General features: G+C 37.6%; 1 protein-coding gene across 3 annotated transcripts in view; it reads right to left on the bottom strand.

Moving 5' to 3' along the window:
* PEX3 (peroxisomal biogenesis factor 3) overlaps positions 1-20,854 on the bottom strand; it is a 66,676-nt gene that overhangs the window by 7,789 nt on the left and 38,033 nt on the right. For all 3 annotated transcript variants that reach the window (XM_064291634.1, XM_003403951.4, XM_064291641.1), the window contains exons 9-10: positions 8,500-8,570; positions 3,132-3,254 (exon numbers count right to left, since the gene is read on the bottom strand). In XM_064291634.1, the coding sequence (XP_064147704.1) occupies positions 3,132-3,254; positions 8,500-8,570 (194 nt within the window). The remainder of the gene's footprint in view (positions 1-3,131; positions 3,255-8,499; positions 8,571-20,854) is intronic.

Here is a 20,854-nt window from a genome sequence, read left to right as displayed (position 1 = left end):
CAATATGCTATTTGCATTAGTATTGATTATAAAGCTTGTTTTGATCTATAGTTTCCAAGTATACAATCATGTTATCTTCATATAACAATAATTATTTTTTCCCTTTCCTAAAATGATACCAATTTTTAAAGATGAGATGAATTTAACTTAGAAAATCAAAAGTGGTTAAGATGCTTGGTAAGTTGTCTATCTGCAAGATAATAAATATGTCAACAGTAACCATCTTTACACTGTTTTTGAATTGAATGGAAATCTTTCCAGTGTTTTATCACTAACATTTACTGTAGATTTAAAATCTTCTTCTATTATACAAAGTATGTTTTTATTTGAGTAAAATACTTTATCAATAAAAGACAATTCAGTTTTACTGAATGCCTTTTCAGCAGCACAGAAGATATTTTCTTCCTATTAACTTATTAATGATATGCATTAACATAGTATCTTAATGTTTTAACTCTCCTTGCATTCTTAAAATAAGACGTAATTGGTCACAGTGCTGGAGTATAATGGTTAAGAATCGTAGGCTCTGAAGTCAAGACAGAAATGATTTAACATCTAGCTTTTCTATTTGCCACCCATTTGATCTGAAGTTATCTAACTTCTGTGACTGTTTCCTCACCTGTAAAATGAGGGAAATATTAATACTTACTTCCTAGGGTTATTTTAAGAACTCGAGGTAATGTTCTGAAAAATATCTATTATCATATGTGTATGTTGAAAAAATAAATATTAGTTGCATTTATTGTTGCTATGCATTTCTAGATTTCATTTGCTAATATTTTATTTTGGATTTTTACATCTACGTTCATACTTTAGATCTGTATCATTCTCGTTGTAGGTGATATCTTCATTATATTTTCTATTGGGTTATTACTGGTACCTAGGGAAGCTTAGGTGATTTTTAGATATTCATAAAATGGTGGGTTTATTTTTATATATGTACTAATAGGAGCCCTGGTGATGCAGTGGTTAAGAGCTCAGCTGCTAACAGTTGTTGGCAGTCTGAATCCATCAACTGCTCCTTGCAAACCCTATGGGACAGTTCTACTCTGTTCTATAGGGTTGCTATGAGCCGGAATATATACATATATTATATTATATGTATATGTACTATGCATTGGGCAAATATACTACAAACGATCTCTTTAAAGTGTTAAAAAGCAAAGATGTCACTTAAAGGACTAAAGCGTGCCTGACACAAGCTATGGTGTTTTCAATCACCTCATATGCATGTGAAAGCCAGACAATGAATAAGGAAGACTGAAGAAGAAATTATGCCTTTGAATTATGGTGTTGGCGAAGAATTCTGAATGTACCATGGACTGCCAGAAGAATGAACAAATCTGTCTTGGAAGAAGTATAGCCGAAATGCTCCTTAGAAGCAAGAACAATGAAATCACGTCTCATATACTTTGGACACGTTATCAGGAGGGACCAGTCCCTGGAGAAGGACATCATGCTTGGTAAAGTAGAGGGTGAGCAAAAAGGAGAAAGATCCTCAGTGAGATGGATTGACACAGTGGCTGCAACAATGGGCTCAAACACAGCAATGACTGTGAGGATGGTGCAGGACCGGGCAGTGTTTCGTTCTGTTATACATGGGGTTGCTATGAGTTGGAATTAATAGCACCTAAAAACACCACCAATATGCACTATTTGAGTTTTTAATAGTTTGAATAATTTTTTGGTTGATCTTCTTGAGAGTTCAGAATTAAGTATGCATAAATAATGATATTTTTGTCTCTTTGATCATAGAGCCTGACGTTGGTTATAGATATGAAATAGATAAACTTAGAAAATTTTTACTGAGTGCCTACTGTGTGTAAAGAGATATAAAAAGGCACAGGATAGTCTCTAATTTTCAGAGGAGACTTACAATGTAATTGAGCAATAAAACTACAAATCAATATAGCACAGGTAGGTTCTACATGAAGGTATGGAAAATGGAGTTTGGAAAAGGAAGACTATTAATGGCTGATATGGTTGTAAGGCAACTTTTATAACTGTAAAAGGTCAAATATTTATTCATGTTAAAACGGCTATTACAATTATTTATCACCGCTTGGGCGATAACTTGTTATGTACAGATTGTAACTACTAATAATAACTAATAACTTGCTAGGCACAGATTAGGGTAAATTCTTGTTAACTTGGAGTGCCTTGATTTAGAAAGTATATAAGACTGGTCTTGGGCTGAAACTATTTTTCTATAAATTACTAAATAAGATTTTAGAGTGATATTTAAATTGCTTCAGAAAATAAATTTTAAGGCTCTAAACATTCCAAATGCTCAATGTTAATTTCAAATTCTTTTTTTTTTTTTATACAATAAGGAAGGGTCCCACAGAGTTGGACAAATGTCTTGTTCTATATATTTAAGAATTAAACTGGATACTGCACATACAGATTGCATAGCAATTATTGTTTCCCTAATTTTAATAGATGAGTTTATAGCCAGTCAACATTGATTTAATGCCCATTACTTTCTGAGTTTAATACAAAAACTGCAAAACAGAGGTCCTTAAAAGTTCTAGGATGCTCATATTAAGATGATAAAGATATAATAAAACCATAAGATACATTTTGAAAGTATGTGTATATGGCTTGGTAATAATGGTTATGATTAAAATTACTAACAATTGCACTAAATATTCCTAACCCTATAATAAGGGCTGAAAATAAATACATTTATGTATTTATAGAACAAGAAAGAGATAATTCATAAAATGAGAATCTACAACAAGAAGGCCTAGTAATTACAATGACCAGAGTATCGACCTATGTGGGTTCATTACGGCATGCAGTACCGAAAAAATTTAGAGAATACATTACGATGGTAGTGCATTGTCAGTCTTGTATTCTAAAGAATTAAAAAAAAAATAATTGGAATTGGGTTTATAGGAAGGTAGGTTCATGACAAAGTGGAGAAAATGCAAGTTTTAATATTGAATCTGGAAGGAGCTTCTCCTAATGAATAAGTTATTGGCTTAACAGAGTTTAATCTGCTGAAAAATGAGGGACTCAAATTTATCCTCTAAGATATTTTATTACTTGGAATAAAAATGAACCATATCCAAAGCACTATTTTTTCAGAATGTTCATTAGATTATCATTTTTATATGTTATCTTACCTATTTATGGAGTTACCATGTTGCAGGTCCTGCTCAGTAGGTCGAAAGAACTCAGCCATATTATCTAGAAGTCTACTAAAGCCTCGGTTCAAACAGGTATTCAAAACTGTACTAAAATCTGGACTATGTAAAATAAGAAACAAATTAGTTTTTAGATTCTCAAAGGAAGAGAGAGTTTAAGAACTATGTAGTTGCCTTTGACAGCCACCAACACTTCTAGTCAAAATCTAGTTTTTAAAGTCTAAAACACAATTTAAATATATTGAGTACTCAATTAAAAAATTAACACACAAAAAAATTCATTAATTAGCACAACACAAACAGAATATTCATCCATTTTTCTAGATTTTCTTATATTAGTCAGCACTTTGTACAATGTATTTTTAAAAATATTAATAGTGTTACTTCTCTTGAGGAATTCTTGAATTCTCTTATGATCACTGTCAGATTACTGGTTTGCTTTGCATACTCTACCATAACATCCCAATGAGGTAGAAAACATTACAGTAAAACCTGTGAAAGCCAGAACCTATATCAGGTGGAATCCTGTCAGAGAAGTAAAACTAAAATCAGCAATAGAAAAGTTGTAAGCACCCTCTCAAAGGCAGAAAACTTGTGAGACTATAGAGTTACGACTCTCACAAGTTTCACTGTATTATCTGTATTACAGATGGGGAGCTAAAGACTTGAGGGAAACTGCCCAAAGGTCTGTAATTAGGTAATGAGGGGCTAGAATTTGAAACCAGCCCTTTTTGATCATAAAGTTCAGGATTTTTTTCCTTATACCATGTTAATACCTCATAAAAGCTCTCTGATATAAAGAACAGCATATAAGAGTACTGTGACAGGTAGAAAATGCCTAGCTATGTTCAACTTCCTTAAATCAGTCAATGAGAGTATGTGTGTGTCTATCTGCCTTTTCTCCTTAGTTCTTTTTAAATAACTTTACTGAGGTAGAATTTTATATGCCATAAAATTCACCTCTTTTAAGTGTACAGGTCAATGACTTCTAGTAAATTTGCATACTTGGGTAACCATCACCGCAATCTAATTTTAGAACATTTTGTCAACCCCCAAAAGATCCCTCATTCCCATTTGCTGTCAATTACCATCCCACCTCCACACCCAGGCAATCACTAACCTACTTTCTGTCTCTATAGATTTTCTGGGTATTTTGTATGAACAGAATCATGTAGTATGTGGTCTTTTCTGTCTGGCTTCTTTCACTTAGCATAATGATTTTGAGGTTCATCTATGCTGTAGCATGTATCAATGGCTCATTCCGTTTTTACTGCTGAATAGGGTTCTGTTGTTTATCCATTCATCAGTTGATGAGCATTTGAAATTATTTTCACTTTCTGGCTATTGTAAATAATGTTGCTATGAACATTTGTGAATAAGTTTTGTGTGGACATATGTTTTCATTTCTCTTGGGTATATACCTATGAGTGAAACTGCTGGGTCATTTGATAAATTTGTTTTTTAACACCTTTGGTAGGGCACAAAGACAGGGGAAAAAAATGATATAGGGATAGAAATGGAAGAAATAGAAACTAAAGAAAAGATCATCATAGTACCTACCTCATAGGGTTGTTGTAAGGTTTAAATGAGTTAAGATATGTAGAGCAGTATAGAAAATGCTTGGAGCACAATAAGCTCTCAAAAAAACAAAAACAACAAAAAATCCCACTGTCATCAAGTTGATTTGACTCATAGCAACCCTACAGGACAAAATAAAACTGTCGCATAGGGTTTCCAAGGCTGCAAATCTTTATGGAAGTAGACTGCCACATCTTTCTCCCGCAGAGTGGCTGATAGGTTCGAGCAGCCAACCTTTTGGTTAGCATCCGAGCGCTTTAAATACTGCGCTACCAGGGCTCCTTTTAATAAGCTCTCAAAACGCTAATTTCTGTTCTTCTAATTAAACTGGATTCAATTAGACCAATAAAAGAAATGAAGGTAGCTTTTTGAATTAAGTGAGCTTGCTTCCTCTTTCATACACACAATAAAATACAAGCAATTAGAAGAAAACTTTCACACACTTGCCCCACTACAACTACCAACTTCCACGGATCTGTACCTACCCTCAGCCATCTCTCCCATCTACACAGCCTTTCTACTGTGTATTGAATTCCATGGTTCTCTCCTACTAAAGGAAACCCTGATGGCGTAGTGGTTAAGTGCTACAGCTGCTAACCAAAGGGTTGCCAGTTCGAATCCGCCAGGTGCTCCTTGGAAACTCTATCGGGCAGTTCTACTCTGTCCTATAGGGTTGCTATGAGTCAGAATCGGCTCGACAGCACTGGGTCTGGGTCTCCTACTAAAGGTCCTTGTTCTCAAAACTAGCCTGCTTTCCTACGTCAATTCTCCCTCTCCTATCAGTTCAGTGCGGTAAGTACTTATTGAGCATCCACTACCTGCTGTTCTAAGAAACTAACAATACATCGAGGAAGTAAATAGACAAAAATTCCTGATCTCATGAAGTTTATAGCCTAGTAAAATGCTGTTTAAAAATGCTTAAAAAACAGAAACAAAACCTTCTGGATCCCACATTCACCTCCAAATACTACGTGATTTCTCTGTAATTCTCAAAGCAAAAGTTCTTAAAACAGTGGTCCATATTTATTGTCTATACTCCTCAACTTTTGTTCTTTTGAATCAGGTTTTTATCTCCATTGCTCCACTGAAACTCCTCAGCAAGATCACCCAACAACCTCCGTCTTAACACATCCGATGGTCACTTCTCAGACCTTATCTTACTTGACCTTTCAGTAGCATCTGACCCAATTAGTCATGCTCTTCCTCCCTCTTCTGGTGTTCCTTCTATTCTATCTCCCTGGTTCCTTCTCCTTTGCTGGCTGTTTCTCCTCTTCCCAAACTCTAAATGCTGACTCAGTCCTCTTCTAGTCTCTATCTCTTCCTATCTCTAGGGGATCTCCCATTGGTTTTAAACACCATCTATACGCTAATGACTCCCAAATTTTTATCTTTATCCTTGAAATCTCCCTGTGTTCCAGACTTGCTTATCCAATTACAAATAGACATATCCACTTGAATATACCATAAACATCTCAAGCTTAACATGGTCAAAACATGGCAACTCCCATTTCATCAAATGCTCAGCCCCAATACCTAGGAATTATCCTTGCTTCCTCTTTCATAATCCATACCAAATTAAACAAATATTCTTGGTTCAACTTTCAAAATAAATCCATAATTTGACCACTTGTGATTACCTCCACTGTTACCACCCTGTCTCTTGCTCAGACTACTGCAATTCTTCGAATTGGCTAGCTGATTCCATTCTTTGTCTCTTTAGAGCCAATTTACCATAGAGCAGAAAGAGAGAAACAGAAAGAGAGAGATCCTTTATAAACACAGACCATGTCATTACTCTATTCAAAACTCTCCAATGGCTCTCCATAAAACTCAGAATAAAAAAATTTTTTTTTTTTTTTTACAAATTCCTTATCATGGTCTACAAGGCCCGACATAATCTAGCCTCTGCCGCCTCTCTAATCTCATTTCCATATCACTCTTCACAGTTAACTGTGCTCCAGCCTATTGGATTCCTTGCTGTTCTGTGAACAAGCCAAGCATTAGGTTCTGCCTAGAACCATCTCTCTGATTATACAGTTCAAACCCATAGAAAATTCATGTCACTGTTCAAATAATATCTTGGAGAGGCCATTTCTGACCAACTTCTCAAAAACAGCATCCTGTTCATGCCCTAGCTCCTTAACCTGCTTTATTTTTCATCAATGAAATCAAACTTACTTGACACTTTCTAGCATCTAGAACAGTGCCTAATATACCATAAATGGTCAATAAATATTTGATGAATAAGAAACTGAATGAGATAAATGAGTGAATGAACAAATTAGTTTTATCCTTGACATGGAGAAATATCAGTCCAGACCAGCTCATAGGAGTGGACTGGACTAAGGCTATAAATTTGGAAGTTATTAGCATACCAATAGTAGTAAAAGCAATATGAGTATACAAAACTGCCTGAAGCAGTATGAGGATGAAAAAGAATAAGTACCTGGGAAGCACTAATGTTTAAAGAAAGACAGAGATTGAAGACACTAAAACAAAATGATCTGAGAGTTAGGACAAAAATTAGATTACATTGTCGTGGAAGCTGCTGGAGAATTGAATTTAAGAAAGAGTTGGTCAATAGTGTCAAATATCAGAGAAAGTACAAGTAAGGTGAACATACAGCCTCACTGGATTTGGCAACATGGATGACCTTTTCTAGAGCTTCATAGAGTGACTAGTGGAAATCTGAATGAATAAGAAAAAAAGTGGAGATCGCTAGTTTAGAAAATCAGGAGACTTTCAAATTTTGAAGTTGAAGACTTGATGAATTCAGACAGTGAATTCAGTAGCTGACTTAAGTATTTGCTGATTTTCTTTAAGATCACAAAAAAATTGTTAAAAGGAAGGTATATAATTACCTCAGATATGGAAACTTGAGAAAGCGGACTTAAATTATCCCAAGGAGATATACAGTATTTTTAATTTAAAAGCGATTTGGATATTTTTATCACTTAAGAAAACATGGGTAGGACAGATATTACTACTCATATTTTACAATAATAAAAGTACCTCAAAAAGTTTAAAAAGCTCAACAAAGGTTTAACAGCTTATAAATAGGAGAGCCAACACTTGAATCTAGGTCTACGAATGCATAGGCTGGTGCTTTTTCCATTACAACAGCCTGGCTCTCTTTTGGGTGATTTAAAAGAGAAATACTTCTATAAGAGAAGATGTAGAATTTTCATCAACCAAAGTTTTTAGGAACATTATAGACTATCCGAAAAGGTTTAGGGGAGTAGTTCTCAGGACGGAGTGTGTATGTATGTGGGAGGGTTAGCTGCAGCTGCCTTTCAAGAGCCGACTGTGCACATCTCCTGCCAACTCTGCAGTCAGTGACTTAAAGGTGGTAGCCTGAATTCTGCTGTGTGGGACTTTTATTACCACAGAAATCGGCTACAATTTTAGTGCTTCCCCCTCTCTTAGCCAGCTGTCGAACATTTACTAGCATGCACTGGGCATACCAGAATTACTCCGGAGAGCTTTTATTAAAATACAAATGCTAACTACCTTCTAGCCCTTCAAAAGTATACCAGAATCTCCAGGTTGGAAAAGTGGGTCGGCAAGACTTCTCTCTCCACCCTAATAAGGGAACCAATAATTTAGGTATGGAAATCATACTGAAAAGCAGGAAACTAGACTAAAAATTTAATTTTTAACAAAATATTATGCTGAATATGTTGTTCATAAAAAATTAAAAAATGGTCATAAGCACATTCAAAAGAGAAACCCATTTTTCCCTGTTACATGCAGTATGCAGCATACATACCTTTCTAACATGTCTCTGGTTTCATTGAGTAGCTTAATAGTGGTAACATCTCTAGGAGAAAGCCCACAGGCCTGTAAAATAAAATAGGGTTTCAAATATCAGCACAGGGTTATGATGAAACCAATTACACTCATAAACTCAAGAGTTTAGGAAATCTAAGTCTAGGTAGGTTCTATCAACAATCAAAAATGTTTAAACCCTAAAAATGGTAAAGGTTCATGTGCTCAGTTAAGTAGCATTTAAAACATGAGCCAAAGGAAAATCATACTTTTTAAGATCTTTATCTGATGCCTCTTGAATAGATTTCTAGCATATATAGCCAAAAACAGAACAGGCTTTGGAGCTCCAGAGACCTGGGTTTGTTTGCCCACCATCCCCTCTTTATACTTAGGGGAACTTATCAGGATATGTGTATATCTTTTTCACCAACCATATCTGGGACACAGTGTCAACTTTTTAATTTGAAGTTTCAGATTTTAATTCAGTTCAAGTTCTGGTTCACCACTCATCTGTCAGTTTGTCATACTGTGGTGGCCTGCGTGTTGCTGTGATGCTGTAAGCTATGCCACTGGTATTTCAAATACCAGCAGGGTGACTCATGATGGACAGATTTTAGCAGCGCTTCCAGATACTAAGACAGACTAGGAAGAAGGATCTGGTGACCTACTTCTGGAAAAAGGGGCCAATGAAAACCTTATAGATTCCAGGGAAACACTGTCTGATATAGCATCGGAAGATGAGCCCCTTAGGGTAGAAAGCATTCAAAATATGACTGGGGAAGATGACTTTAATGACAGGGATGGGGTAAAGATTTTGGGACCTTAATTTGCTGATGTGGCACAACTCAAAATGAGAAGAAACAGCTGCAAACATCCATTAATAATCAGAATGTGGAATATACGAAGTATGAATCAAGGAAAATTGGAAATAGTCAAAAATGAAATGGAACACTTGGAGACTGATATCCTAGGCATTAGCGCATTAAAATGGACTAGTATTGGCCATTTTGAATTGAATAATCATATGGTCTATTACGGCAGGAACAACAAATTGAAGAGGAACAGCATCACATTCATTGTCAAAAAGAACAATTCAAGATCTATCCTGAAATACAATGCTGTCAGTGATAGGATAATATCCATACGTTTATAAGGAAGGCCAGTTAATACAACTATTATTCAAATTCATGCACCAAACACTAACGCCAAAGATGAAGAAACTGAAGATTTTTACCAACCTCTGCAGTCTGAAACTGATTGAACATGCAATCAAGATACATTGATAATTACTGGTGACTGGAATGAGAAAGTAGGAAACGAAGAAGGATCGGTAGTTGGAAAATAAAGCCTTGGTGATAGAAACAATGCCAGAGATAGCATGATAGCATGGAAATACCTTTTTCAACAACATAAAGGGAGACTACGCACGTGGACCTCGCCAGATGGAATATACAGGAATCTAATCTACTACATCTGTGAAAAGAGATGTTGGAGAAGCTCAATTTTCATCAGGCAGAAGTAGGCCAGGGGTCGCCTGCAGAACAAACCATCAATTGCTCCTATACAAGTTCAAGCTGAAGCTGAAAAAATTAAAACAAGTCCACGAGAGCCAAAGTACAACCTTGAGTATATCCCACCTGATTTTAGAGACCATCTCAAGAACAGATTTGACATCTTCAAACTCGAGAAATAGTTTAAACAGAGAAGAAAATATTCTTTGATGGTTACGAGAGGGGGAGGGAAGGAGGGTGGGAGAGGGGTATTCGCTACTTAGATAGTAGATAAGAGCTACTTTAGGTGACAGGAAAGACAACACACAATACAGGCGAGGTCAGCACAACTGGACTAAACCAAAAGCAAAGATGTTTCCTGAATAAACTGAATGCTTCGAAGGCCAGCATAGCAGGGACAGGGGTTTGGGGACCATGGTTTCAGGGGACATCTAAGTCAATTGGCATAATAAAATCTATTAAGAAAACATTCTGCATCCCACTTTGGAGAACAGCATCTGGGTCTTAAACACTAGCAAGTGGCAATCTAAGATCCATCAATGAGTCTCAACCCACCTGGATCAAAGGAGAATGAAGAACACCAAGGACACAAGGTAACCTCGAGCCCAAGAGACAGAAAGGGCCACATAAACCAGAGACTACATCAGCCTGAGACCAGAAGAACTAGATGGTGCCCGGCTGCAACCAATGACTGCCCTGACAGGGAACACAACAGAGAACCCTTGAGGGAGCAGGAGAGCAGTGGGATGCAGATCCCAAATTCTCGTAAAAAGACCAGGCTTAATGGTCTGATTGGGACTAGAAGGACATCAGTGGTCATGGTCCCCAGACCTTCTGTTGGCCCAGGACAGGAACCATTCCTGAAACCAACTCTTCAGACAGGGATTGGACTGGACAATGGGTTGAAGGGATGCTGGTTAGAAGTGAGCTTCTTGGATCAGGTGGACACTTGAGACTATGTTGCCATCTCCTGCCTGGAGGGTAGAGGGGGTTAGAAGCTGGTGAAATGGACAAGAAAAGAGAGAGCGGAGGGAGGAAGCGGGCTGTCTGATTAGGGGGAGAGTAACTGGGAGTATGTAGCAAGGTATATATAAGTTTTTGTGTGAGAGACTGACTTGATTTGTAAACTTTTACTTAAAGCACAATAAAAATTAAAAAAAAAAAAGAATAGATTTGACGTCTTGAACACTAATGACCAAAAAAAGAAAAAAAAAATTTTTTTTTTTGGTAAGGCAAGATAATTTGTGGAATGATATCAAGGATATCATACATGAAGAAAGCAAAAGATTATTAAAAGACAGAAAAGAAAAGCAAAAAAGACCATAATGGATATCCCAAGAGACTCGGAAACCTATGCATGATCATAGCGTAGCTAAAGCAAGAGGAAGAAACGATGAAGTAAAAGTTGAACAGAAGATTTCAAAGGACTGTTCGAGAAGACAAAGTACTAAAGTGACATGTGCAAGGAACTGGAGTTAGAAAACCAAAAATGCAGAACACATTTGACATTTCTCAAGCTGAAAGAACTGAAGAAAAAATCCAAGCATTGAGTTGCAATACTGAAAGATTCTACGGGCAAAAAATTGAATGATGCAGGGAGCATCAAGAGAGGACGGAAGAATATGCAGTCACCATACCAAAAAGAAATGCTTGACGTTCAACCATTTCAAGACGTAGCATATGATCAAGAACTGATGGTACCTATGGAAGAAGTCCAAGTTCAAGTCGAAGAATAAGGCTCCCGGAATTGATGGAATACCAACTGAGATGTTTCAACAAAAGGATGCAAGGCTGGAAGCACTCACTTGTGTGTGCCAAGAAATTTGGAAGACAGCTACCTGGTCAACCAACTGGAAGAAATCCATATTCACGCCCATTTCAAAGAACGCTGATCCAGCGGAATGTAGAAATTATCAAACTATATCATTAATATCACATGCAAGTAAAATTATGCTGAAGATACCGTATTTTTACCCAAATAGCCTGCACCCTGTATGTTTGTTAGAAACCGTGGTGGCATAGTGGTTAAGTACCATGGCAGCCGACCAAAAGGTCGGCAGTTTGAATCCACCAGGCGCTCCTTGGAAACCCCATGGGGCAGCTCTACTCTGTCCTATAGGGTCGCTATGGGTTTTTTTTTTTTTTTTGGTTTTGTATGTTTGCCAATTGTATCCTTCCCCATGATGTATTTTTATAAGTGGTGCTACCCACCAAACCAAACCCACTGCCGTCAAGTCGATTCCGACTCACAGCGACCCTATAGGACAGAGGAAAACTGCCCCATAGAGTTTCCAAGGAGCGCCTGGTGGATTCGAACTGCTCACCTCCTGGTCAGCAGCTGTAGCACTTAACCACTAGGCAACCAGGGTTTTCAAGTGGTGCTATGGCAATTTTTTTTACATGTTGCTGTAAAAAAAACAAAGAAGGAAAAAAGCATAGTGTGCTTCTGAAAATTCTTCTGGGCGGGAGGGGGACGGAAGAGTGTGGATGGCAAACAAATGTAGAAGACATGTGTTATTTGCATACAAACACAGCAATTTGAAAATGGTAGCAGCAGTACATGGACAGGGAACTGTCAGAAATTCAAGCTGTACTCAGAAGAGGATGTGGAATGAGGGATATCATTGCTGATGTCAGACAGATCTTGGCTAAAAGCAGAGAACACGTGAAGGATTTTTACCTGTGTTTTATTGACTATGCAAAGGCGTTCGACTGTGCGGATCAAAATACATTATGAATAACATTGTGAAGATAGGGATTCCAGAACACTTAATTGCGCTCATGAGGAACCTGTACAGAGATCAAGAGGCAGTTGTTCGAACGGAACAAGAGGATACTTGTCAGGAAAGGTGTGCATCAGGCTTGTATCCTTTACCATACTTATTTAATCTGCATGCTGAGCAAATAATCTGAGAAACCAGACTATATGAAGAGGAACGGCACATCGGGATTGGAGGAAGACTCAACAATCTGCGATAAGCAGATGACACAATCTTGCTTGCTCAAAGTGAAGAGGACTTGAAGCAATTGCTGATGAAGATCAAGCACCACAGCCTTCAGTATGGATTACACCTCAACATAAAGAAAACAAAAATCCTCACAAGTGGACCAATAAGCAGCATCATAAGAGGGGAAAAGATTGAAGTTGTCAAGGATTTCATTTTACTTGGACCCACTATCAACACCAAATGAAGCAGCAGTCAAGAAATCAAAAGACATATTGCATTGGGTAAATGTCCTGCAAAAGACATCTTTAAAGTGTTAAAACACAAAGGTGTCACCTTGAGGATGAGGGTGTACCTGACCCAAACCATGGTGTTTTCAATTGCCTCATAAGCATGTGAAAGGTGGACAATGAATAAGGAAGACCGAAGAAGAATTGATGGCTTTGAATTACGGTGTTGGTGAAGAATATTAAATACACCACGGACTGTCAGAAGAACAAACAGATTTGTCTTGGAAGAAGTACAGCCGGAATGCTCCTTAGAAGCAAGGATGGCGAGACTTGGTCTTACCAATTTAGGACATGTTTCAGGAGAGACCGGTCCCTGGAGAAGGACATTATGCTTGGTAAAGTAGAGGTCAGCAAACAAGAGGAAGACCCTCAGTGAGATGGAATGACACACTGGCTTTAACAATGGGCTCAAACAAAGCAAGGACTGGGAGGATGGCGCAGGACAGGGCAGTGTTTCATTCTGTTGTACATAGGATTGCTATGTGTGGGAACTGACTCTATGGCATCTAACCTAACAAGTTCTGCTGTATCATTCTCTTCTTTATCTGTTCCTTTAATTTCTTTTTTAGCTCTCCTGTTTTCAAATTTTGCAATGGTTTTGCAGTTTTAAAAATCTCTTCTTAACACTTTTGTTGCATCTCTGAGAATTCTATGTATATTTTAATTTTATTGTGTTTTAGGTAAAAGTTTACAACATAAATCAGTTTATCATCCAAAAATTTATGCACAAATTGTTTTGTAACATTGGTTGCAATCCCTGCAATGTGTCAGCAGTCTTATTTCCCTTTCCTCCCTGGGTTCTCTGTGTCCATTTGTCCAGTTTTCCTGTCCCTCACTGCCATATTGTCTTTGTTTTTGGACAGGTGCTGCCCATTTGGTCTTGCATGCCTGACTAAGAAGCGTGTTACTCATGTGTGTTATTATTGGTTTTATAGGCCTGTCTAATCTTTGGCTGAAAGGTAGACTTCGGGAATGGCTTCAGTTCTGATTTAGAATGGTGTCTGGGGACGACAGTCTTGGGAATTCCTCTAGTATCTGTCAGAGCAGTGAGTCTGGTCTTTTTTTTATTAGTTTGAAATTTGTTCTAAATTTTTTCCTGATTTGTCTGGGATGCACTATTGGGAACCCATGTCAGAGCAGTCAGTGGTGGTAGCAAGGCACCGTCTAGGTCTTCTGGGCTCATGCTGATGGAGGCTGTGCTTCATGTGGTCCATTAGACCTTTGGACTAACAATTTTTTTGTGTCTTTGGTTTTCCTTATTCTCCTTTGCTCTGAATTTGATGGGACCAGTAGATGTATCTCAGATGGCCATTCACAAACTTTTAGGACCTCAGATGAGACACTCACCAAAATAGGACATCGAACATTTTCTTGATGAATTAAGTTATGCCAATTGAGCTAGATGTCCCCTGAGACCATCGTCCCCAGCTCTCAGCCTTAGTAACGCTATGACTTTGCCTTGGTCAAATAGTGCTGTGTGTTGTCTTTCCCTTCACCAAAGTTAACTTGTATACTATCTAGTTAGTGATTTCCCGTCCCCACCTAATTCCTCTCTGTTAACCATCAAAGGCTGTTTTTTTTCTGCGTTTTTATAATAGTGGTCTCATACAATAATTGCCCTTTTGTGATTGACTTATTTCACTCAGCGTAATGCTCTCCAGGTTCATCCATGTTGTGAGATGTTTCATGGATTCATCATTGTTCTTTATCATTGTGTAGTATTCCATTATGTGTATGTACCATAATTTGTTTATCCATTCATCTGTTTATGGGCACTTACGTTTTTTCTATTTTTTTGCTACTGTGAATAATGCTGCAATGAACATAGGTATGCATTTGTCTATTTTTGTGATGGCTTTTGTTTCTCTAGAATATATTCCAAGGAGTGGGATTGCTGAATCTCATAGTATTTCTATTTCTAGCTTTCTAAGGAGGCACCGTATCATTTTCCATAGTGGTTGTACCATTTTACACTCCCACCAGCAGTGTATAAGAGTTCCAGTCTCTCCACAACCTCTGCTATTTTCTATTTTTTTGATTAGTGCCAGTAATGTTGGGATGAGATGGTAACACATTGTAGTTTTGATTTGCATTTCTCTAATGGCTAATGATGGCAAGCATTTCTTCATGTGTCTGTTAGCCGCCTGAATGCCTTCTTTGGTAAAGTATTTGTTCATATCTCTTGCCTATTTTTTAATTGGGTTGTCTTTCTGCTGTTGAGGTGTCGAAATATTCTATAGATTCTAGAGATTAGACCCTTGTGGGATATGTTGTACCCAAATTTTTTTTCCCATTCTGTGGGTTCTCTTTTTACTGTTTTGATGAAGACTTTTGATGAGCATATGTGTTTAAGTTTTAGGAGCTCCCAGTTATCCAGTTTATCTTCTGGTGTTTGTACATTATTAGTTATGGTTTGTATTATATTCATATCATGTATTAGTGCCCCAACTCTGTCCTATAGGGTCGCTATGAGTCGGAAATGACTCAACGGCAGTGGGCGGTTAGTGTTGTCTCTAGTTTTTCTTCCATGATCTTTATTGTTTTAGGTTTTATATTCAGGTCTTTGATCCATTTTGAGTTAGTGTTTGTGTACAGTGTAAGGTATGGGTCCTGTTTCATTTTTTTAGAGATGGACATACAGTTTTGCCAGCACCATTTGTTAAAAAAGACTGTTTTTTGCCCCCATTTATTAGAATTTGTTCTTTTATCAAAGATCAGCTGACCGTAGGTAGATGGATTTACATCTGTTTTCTCCATTCTGTTTCATTGGTCTATGTGCCTGTCTTTGTACCAGCACCAGGCTGTTTTGACAACCGTGGCTGTATAGTATGTTCTGAGATCAGGTAGTGTGAAGTTTCCTACTTTGTTCTCTTTCTTCATTAATGCTTTGCTTATATGGGACTTCTTTCTTTTTCATATAAAATTGTTGATTAGTTTTTCCATGTTGTTTACACATGTCAGTGATTGCTTTTTGGATCGGGATTGCATTATATCCATAGATTGCTTTGGGTAGAAATGTCATTTTCAGAATCCTGAGTCTTCCTATCCGTGAGCACAATATGCTTTTCCATTTATGTTGGTCTTTTTGGTTTCTTGCAATAATGTTTTGTAGTTTTCTTTGTATAGGTCTTTTACATCCCTGGTTAGATTTATTTCTAAGTATTTTATCTTGTTAGGGGGTATTATAAGTGGTATTGCTTTCTTGATTTTCTTTTCAAAGTTCTCTGTTGATGTATAAGAATCCATCTGGTTTTTGTATGCTGATCTTATATCTTGCTACTCTGCTGAATTTATTAGTTCTAGTAGTTTTCTTGTGGAATCTTTTGGGGTTTGCTATGTATTGGATCATATCATCTGCAAATGTGGATAGTTATTCTTCTTCTTTTCCAGTTCGGTGCCCTTTCTTTCTTTCTCTTGTCTAATTGCTGTAGCTAGGACTTCCAGCACAATGTCAAATAGGAGTGGTGATAAAAGGCATCTTTGTCTTTTCCCATTCTTAGCGGGAATGCTTTCAGCTTTTCTCCATTGAGAATAATGTTGGCTGTTGTATTTGTATAGATGCTCTTTATTATGTTGAACAATTTCCCTTCTATTCCTATTTTATTGAGAGTTTTTATCAGGAATGAGCAATGGACTTTATCAAGTGTCTTTTTTGTGTCGATGAGATGATCACGTGATTTTTTTTTTTTTTGTTCTATTTAAGTGCTGGATTCCGTTCATGGGTTTTCTACTGTTGAACCATCTTTGCATAAAAAAAAAATGAATTCCACTTGGTTGTGGTATATTATTATTATTTTTTTTGTATATGGTGCTGAGTTCTATTGGTTAGAATATTGTTGAGAATTTTTGCATCTATATATCATGAGGAAACCATGGCGGTTCAGTGATTAAGAGCTACAGCTGCTAACCAAAAGGTTGGCAGTTCAAATCCACCAGGTGCTCCTCGGAAACTCTATGAGGCAGTTCTACTCTGTCCTATAGGGTTGCTATGAGTCAGAATCAACTCGATGGCAAAAAATTACTTTTAAAAGGTTGGCAGTTCAAATCTACCAGGTGCTCCTCGGAAACTCTATGAGGCAGTTCTACTCTGTCCTATAGGGTTGCTATGAGTCAGAATCAACTCAATGGCAAAAAATTACTTTTTTTGGTATACATCATAAGAAATACTTGTACGTAATTTTCTTTTTTTTGTAGTGCCTCTGCCTGGCTCTGGTATTGGGGTTATGCTGACTTCATAGAACGAATTCTGGAGTAGTCCTTCCTTTTCTATGTGCTGAAATATTTTGGGTGTGAGTTCTTTGAATATTCGGTAGAATTCTCCAGTGAAGCCATCCTGCCACGGCTTTTTTTGTTGTTGTTGGGAGATTTTTTAAGTTACTTCTTCAATCTCTTCTTTTGTTATCAGTCTGTTCAGATTTTCTATCTCCCTTATGCTAGTTGAGGTAGGTAGTATGTTTCTAGAAATTTGTCCATTTTCTCTAGGTTCTCAAATTTGTTGGAGTACAATTTTTCATAATATTCTGTTATGATCCTTTTTATTTCAGTTGGATCTGTTGTAATGTTCCCAATCTCATTTCTTATTTGGGTTATTTGCTTCTTCTCCTGTTTTTCTTTTGTCAGTTTGGCCAATGGTTTGTTAATTTTGTTGGTCTTTTCAAGGAACTAACTTTTGGTCTTGTTGATTCTTTCTATTGTTTTCCTGTTCTCTATTTCATTTATTTCCACTCTAATCTTTATTATTTCTTCTCTTCTGGTGGCTGTAGGCTTCTTCTGCTGTTCTCTTTCTATTTGTTTGAGTTGTAACCTAATTTTTGATTTTGGCCCGTTCCTTTTTGATGTAGTGTTTATCGCTATAAATTGACCTGAGTACTGCCTTTGCTCTGTCACAAAGGTTTTGGTATGATGTGTTTTCATTGCCATTTAGTCCTAGCATTTTTTTTTTATTTCCTCTTTGGTTTCTTCTATTACCCACTTTTTTTTTTTTTATTAACTTTTATTGAGCTTCAAGTGAACGTTTACAAATCAAGTCAGTCTGTCACATATAAGTTTACATACATCTTACTCCGTACTCCCACTTGCTCTCCCCCTAATGAGTCAGCCCTTCCAGTCTCTCCTTTCGTGACAATTTTGCCAGCTTCCCACTCTCTCTATCCTCCCATCCCCCTTCCAGACAGGAGATGCCAACACAATCTCAAGTGTCCACCTGATATAATTAGCTCACTCTTCATCAGCATCTCTCTCCCACCCACTGTCCAGTCCCTTTCATGTCTGATGAGTTGTCTTCGGGGATGGTTCCTGTCCTGTGCCAACAGAAGGTCTGGGGACCATGGCCGCCGGGATTCCTCTAGTCTCAGTCAGACCATTAAGTATGGTCTTTTTATGAGAATTTGGGGTCTGCATCCCACTGATCACCTGCTCCCTCAGGGGTTCTCTGTTGTGCTCCCTGTCAGGGCAGTCATCGATTGTGGCCGGGCACCAACTAGTTCTTCTGGTCTCAGGATGATGTAGGTCTCTGGTTCATGTGGCCCTTTCTGTCTCTTGGGCTCTTAGTTGTCGTAAGACCTTGGTGTTCTTCATTCTCCTTTGCTCCAGGTGGGTTGAGACCAATTGATGCATCTTAGATGGCCGCTTGTTAGCATTTAAGACCCCAGACGCCACATTTCAAAGTGGGATGCAGAATGTTTTCATAATAGAATTATTTTGCCAATTGACTTAGAAGTCCCCTTAAACCATGGTCCCCAAACCCCCGCCCTTGCTCCGCTGACCTTTGAAGCATTCATTTTATCCCGGAAATTTCTTTGCTTTTGGTCCAGTCCAATTGAGCTGACCTTCCATGTATTGAGTGTTGTCTTTCCCTTCACCTAAAGCAGTTCTTATCTACTAATTAATCAATAAAAAACCCTCTCCCTCCCTCCCTCTCTCCCCCCCTCGTAACCACAAAAGTATGTGTTCTTCTCAGTTTTTACTATTTCTCAAGATCTTATAATAGTGGTCTTATACAATATTTGTCCTTTTGCCTCTGACTAATTTTGCTCAGCATAATGCCTTCCAGGTTCCTCCATGTTATGAAATGTTTCACAGATTCGTCACTGTTCTTTATCGATGCGTAGTATTCCATTGTGTGAATATACCACAATTTATTTACCCATTCATCCGTTGATGGACACCTTGGTTGCTTCCAGCTTTTTGCTATTGTAAACAGAGCTGCAATAAACATGGGTGTGCATATATCTGTTTGTGTGAAGGCTCTTATTTCTCTAGGGTATATTCCAAGGAGTAGGATTTCTGGGTTGTATGGTAGTTCTATTTCTAACTGTTTAAGATAACGCCAGATAGATTTCCAAAGTGGTTGTACCATTTTACATTCCCACCAGCAGTGTATAAGAGTTCCAATCTCTCCGCAGCCTCTCCAACATTTATTGTTTTGTGTTTTTTTGATTAATGCCAGCCTTGTTGGAGTAAGATGGAATCTCATCGTAGTTTTAATTTGCATTTCTCTAATGGCTAATGATCGAGAGCATTTTCTCATGTATCTGTTAGCTGCCTGAATATCTTCTTTAGTGAAATGTGTGTTCATATCCTTTGCCCACTTCTTGATTGGGTTCTTTCTCTTTTTGTGGTTGAGTTTTGACAGAATCATGTAGATTTTAGAGATCAGGCGCTGGTTGGAGATGTCATAGCTGAAAATTCTTTCCCAGTCTGTAGGTGGTCTTTTTACTCTTTTGGTGAAGTCTTTAGATGAGCATAGGTGTTTGATTTTTAGGAGCTCCCAGTTATCGGGTTTCTCTTCGTCATTTTTGGTAATGTTTTGTATTCTGTTTATGCCTTGTATTAGGGCTCCTAGAGTTGTCCCTATTTTTTCTTCCATGATCTTTATCATTTTAGTCTTTATGTTTAGGTCTTTGATCCACTTGGAGTTAGTTTTTGTGCATGGTGTGAGGTATGGGTCCTGTTTCATTTTTTTGCAAATGGATATCCAGGTATGCCAGCACCATTTGTTAAAAAGACTATCTTTTCCCCAATTAACTGACATTGGGCCTTTGTCAAATATCAGCTGCTCATACGTGGATGGATTTATATCTGGGTTCTCAATTCTGTTCCACTGGTCTATGTGCCCGTTGTTGTACCAGTACCAGGCTGTTTTGACTACTGTGGCTGTATAATAGGTTATGAAATCAGGTAGAGTGAGGCCTCCACTTTCTTCTTCTTTTTCAGTAATGCTTTGCTTATCAGAGGCTTCTTTCCCTTCCATATGAAATTGGTGATTTGTTTCTCTATCCCCTTAAAAAATGACATTGGAATTTGGATCGGAAGTGCATTGTATGTATAGATGGCTTTTGGTAGAATAGACATTTTTACTATGTTAAGTCTTCCTATCCATGAGCAAGGTATGTTTTTTCACTTAAGTATGTCCTTTTTAATTTCTTGTAGTAGTACTTTGTAGTTTTCTTTCTATAGGTCTTTTACATCCTTGGTAAGATTTATTCCTAAGTATTTTATCTTCTTGGGGGCTACTGTGAATGGTATTGATTTGGTTATTTCCTCTTCGGTGTTCTTTTTGTTGATGTAGAGGAATCCAAGTGATTTTTGTATGTTTATTTTATAACCTG

Source organism: Loxodonta africana, chromosome 1 (assembly GCF_030014295.1).
Source record: "Loxodonta africana isolate mLoxAfr1 chromosome 1, mLoxAfr1.hap2, whole genome shotgun sequence".
In the NCBI taxonomy this organism is placed as follows: Eukaryota; Metazoa; Chordata; class Mammalia; order Proboscidea; family Elephantidae; genus Loxodonta; species Loxodonta africana.
This window is presented reverse-complemented; position numbering and strand designations above follow the sequence as displayed.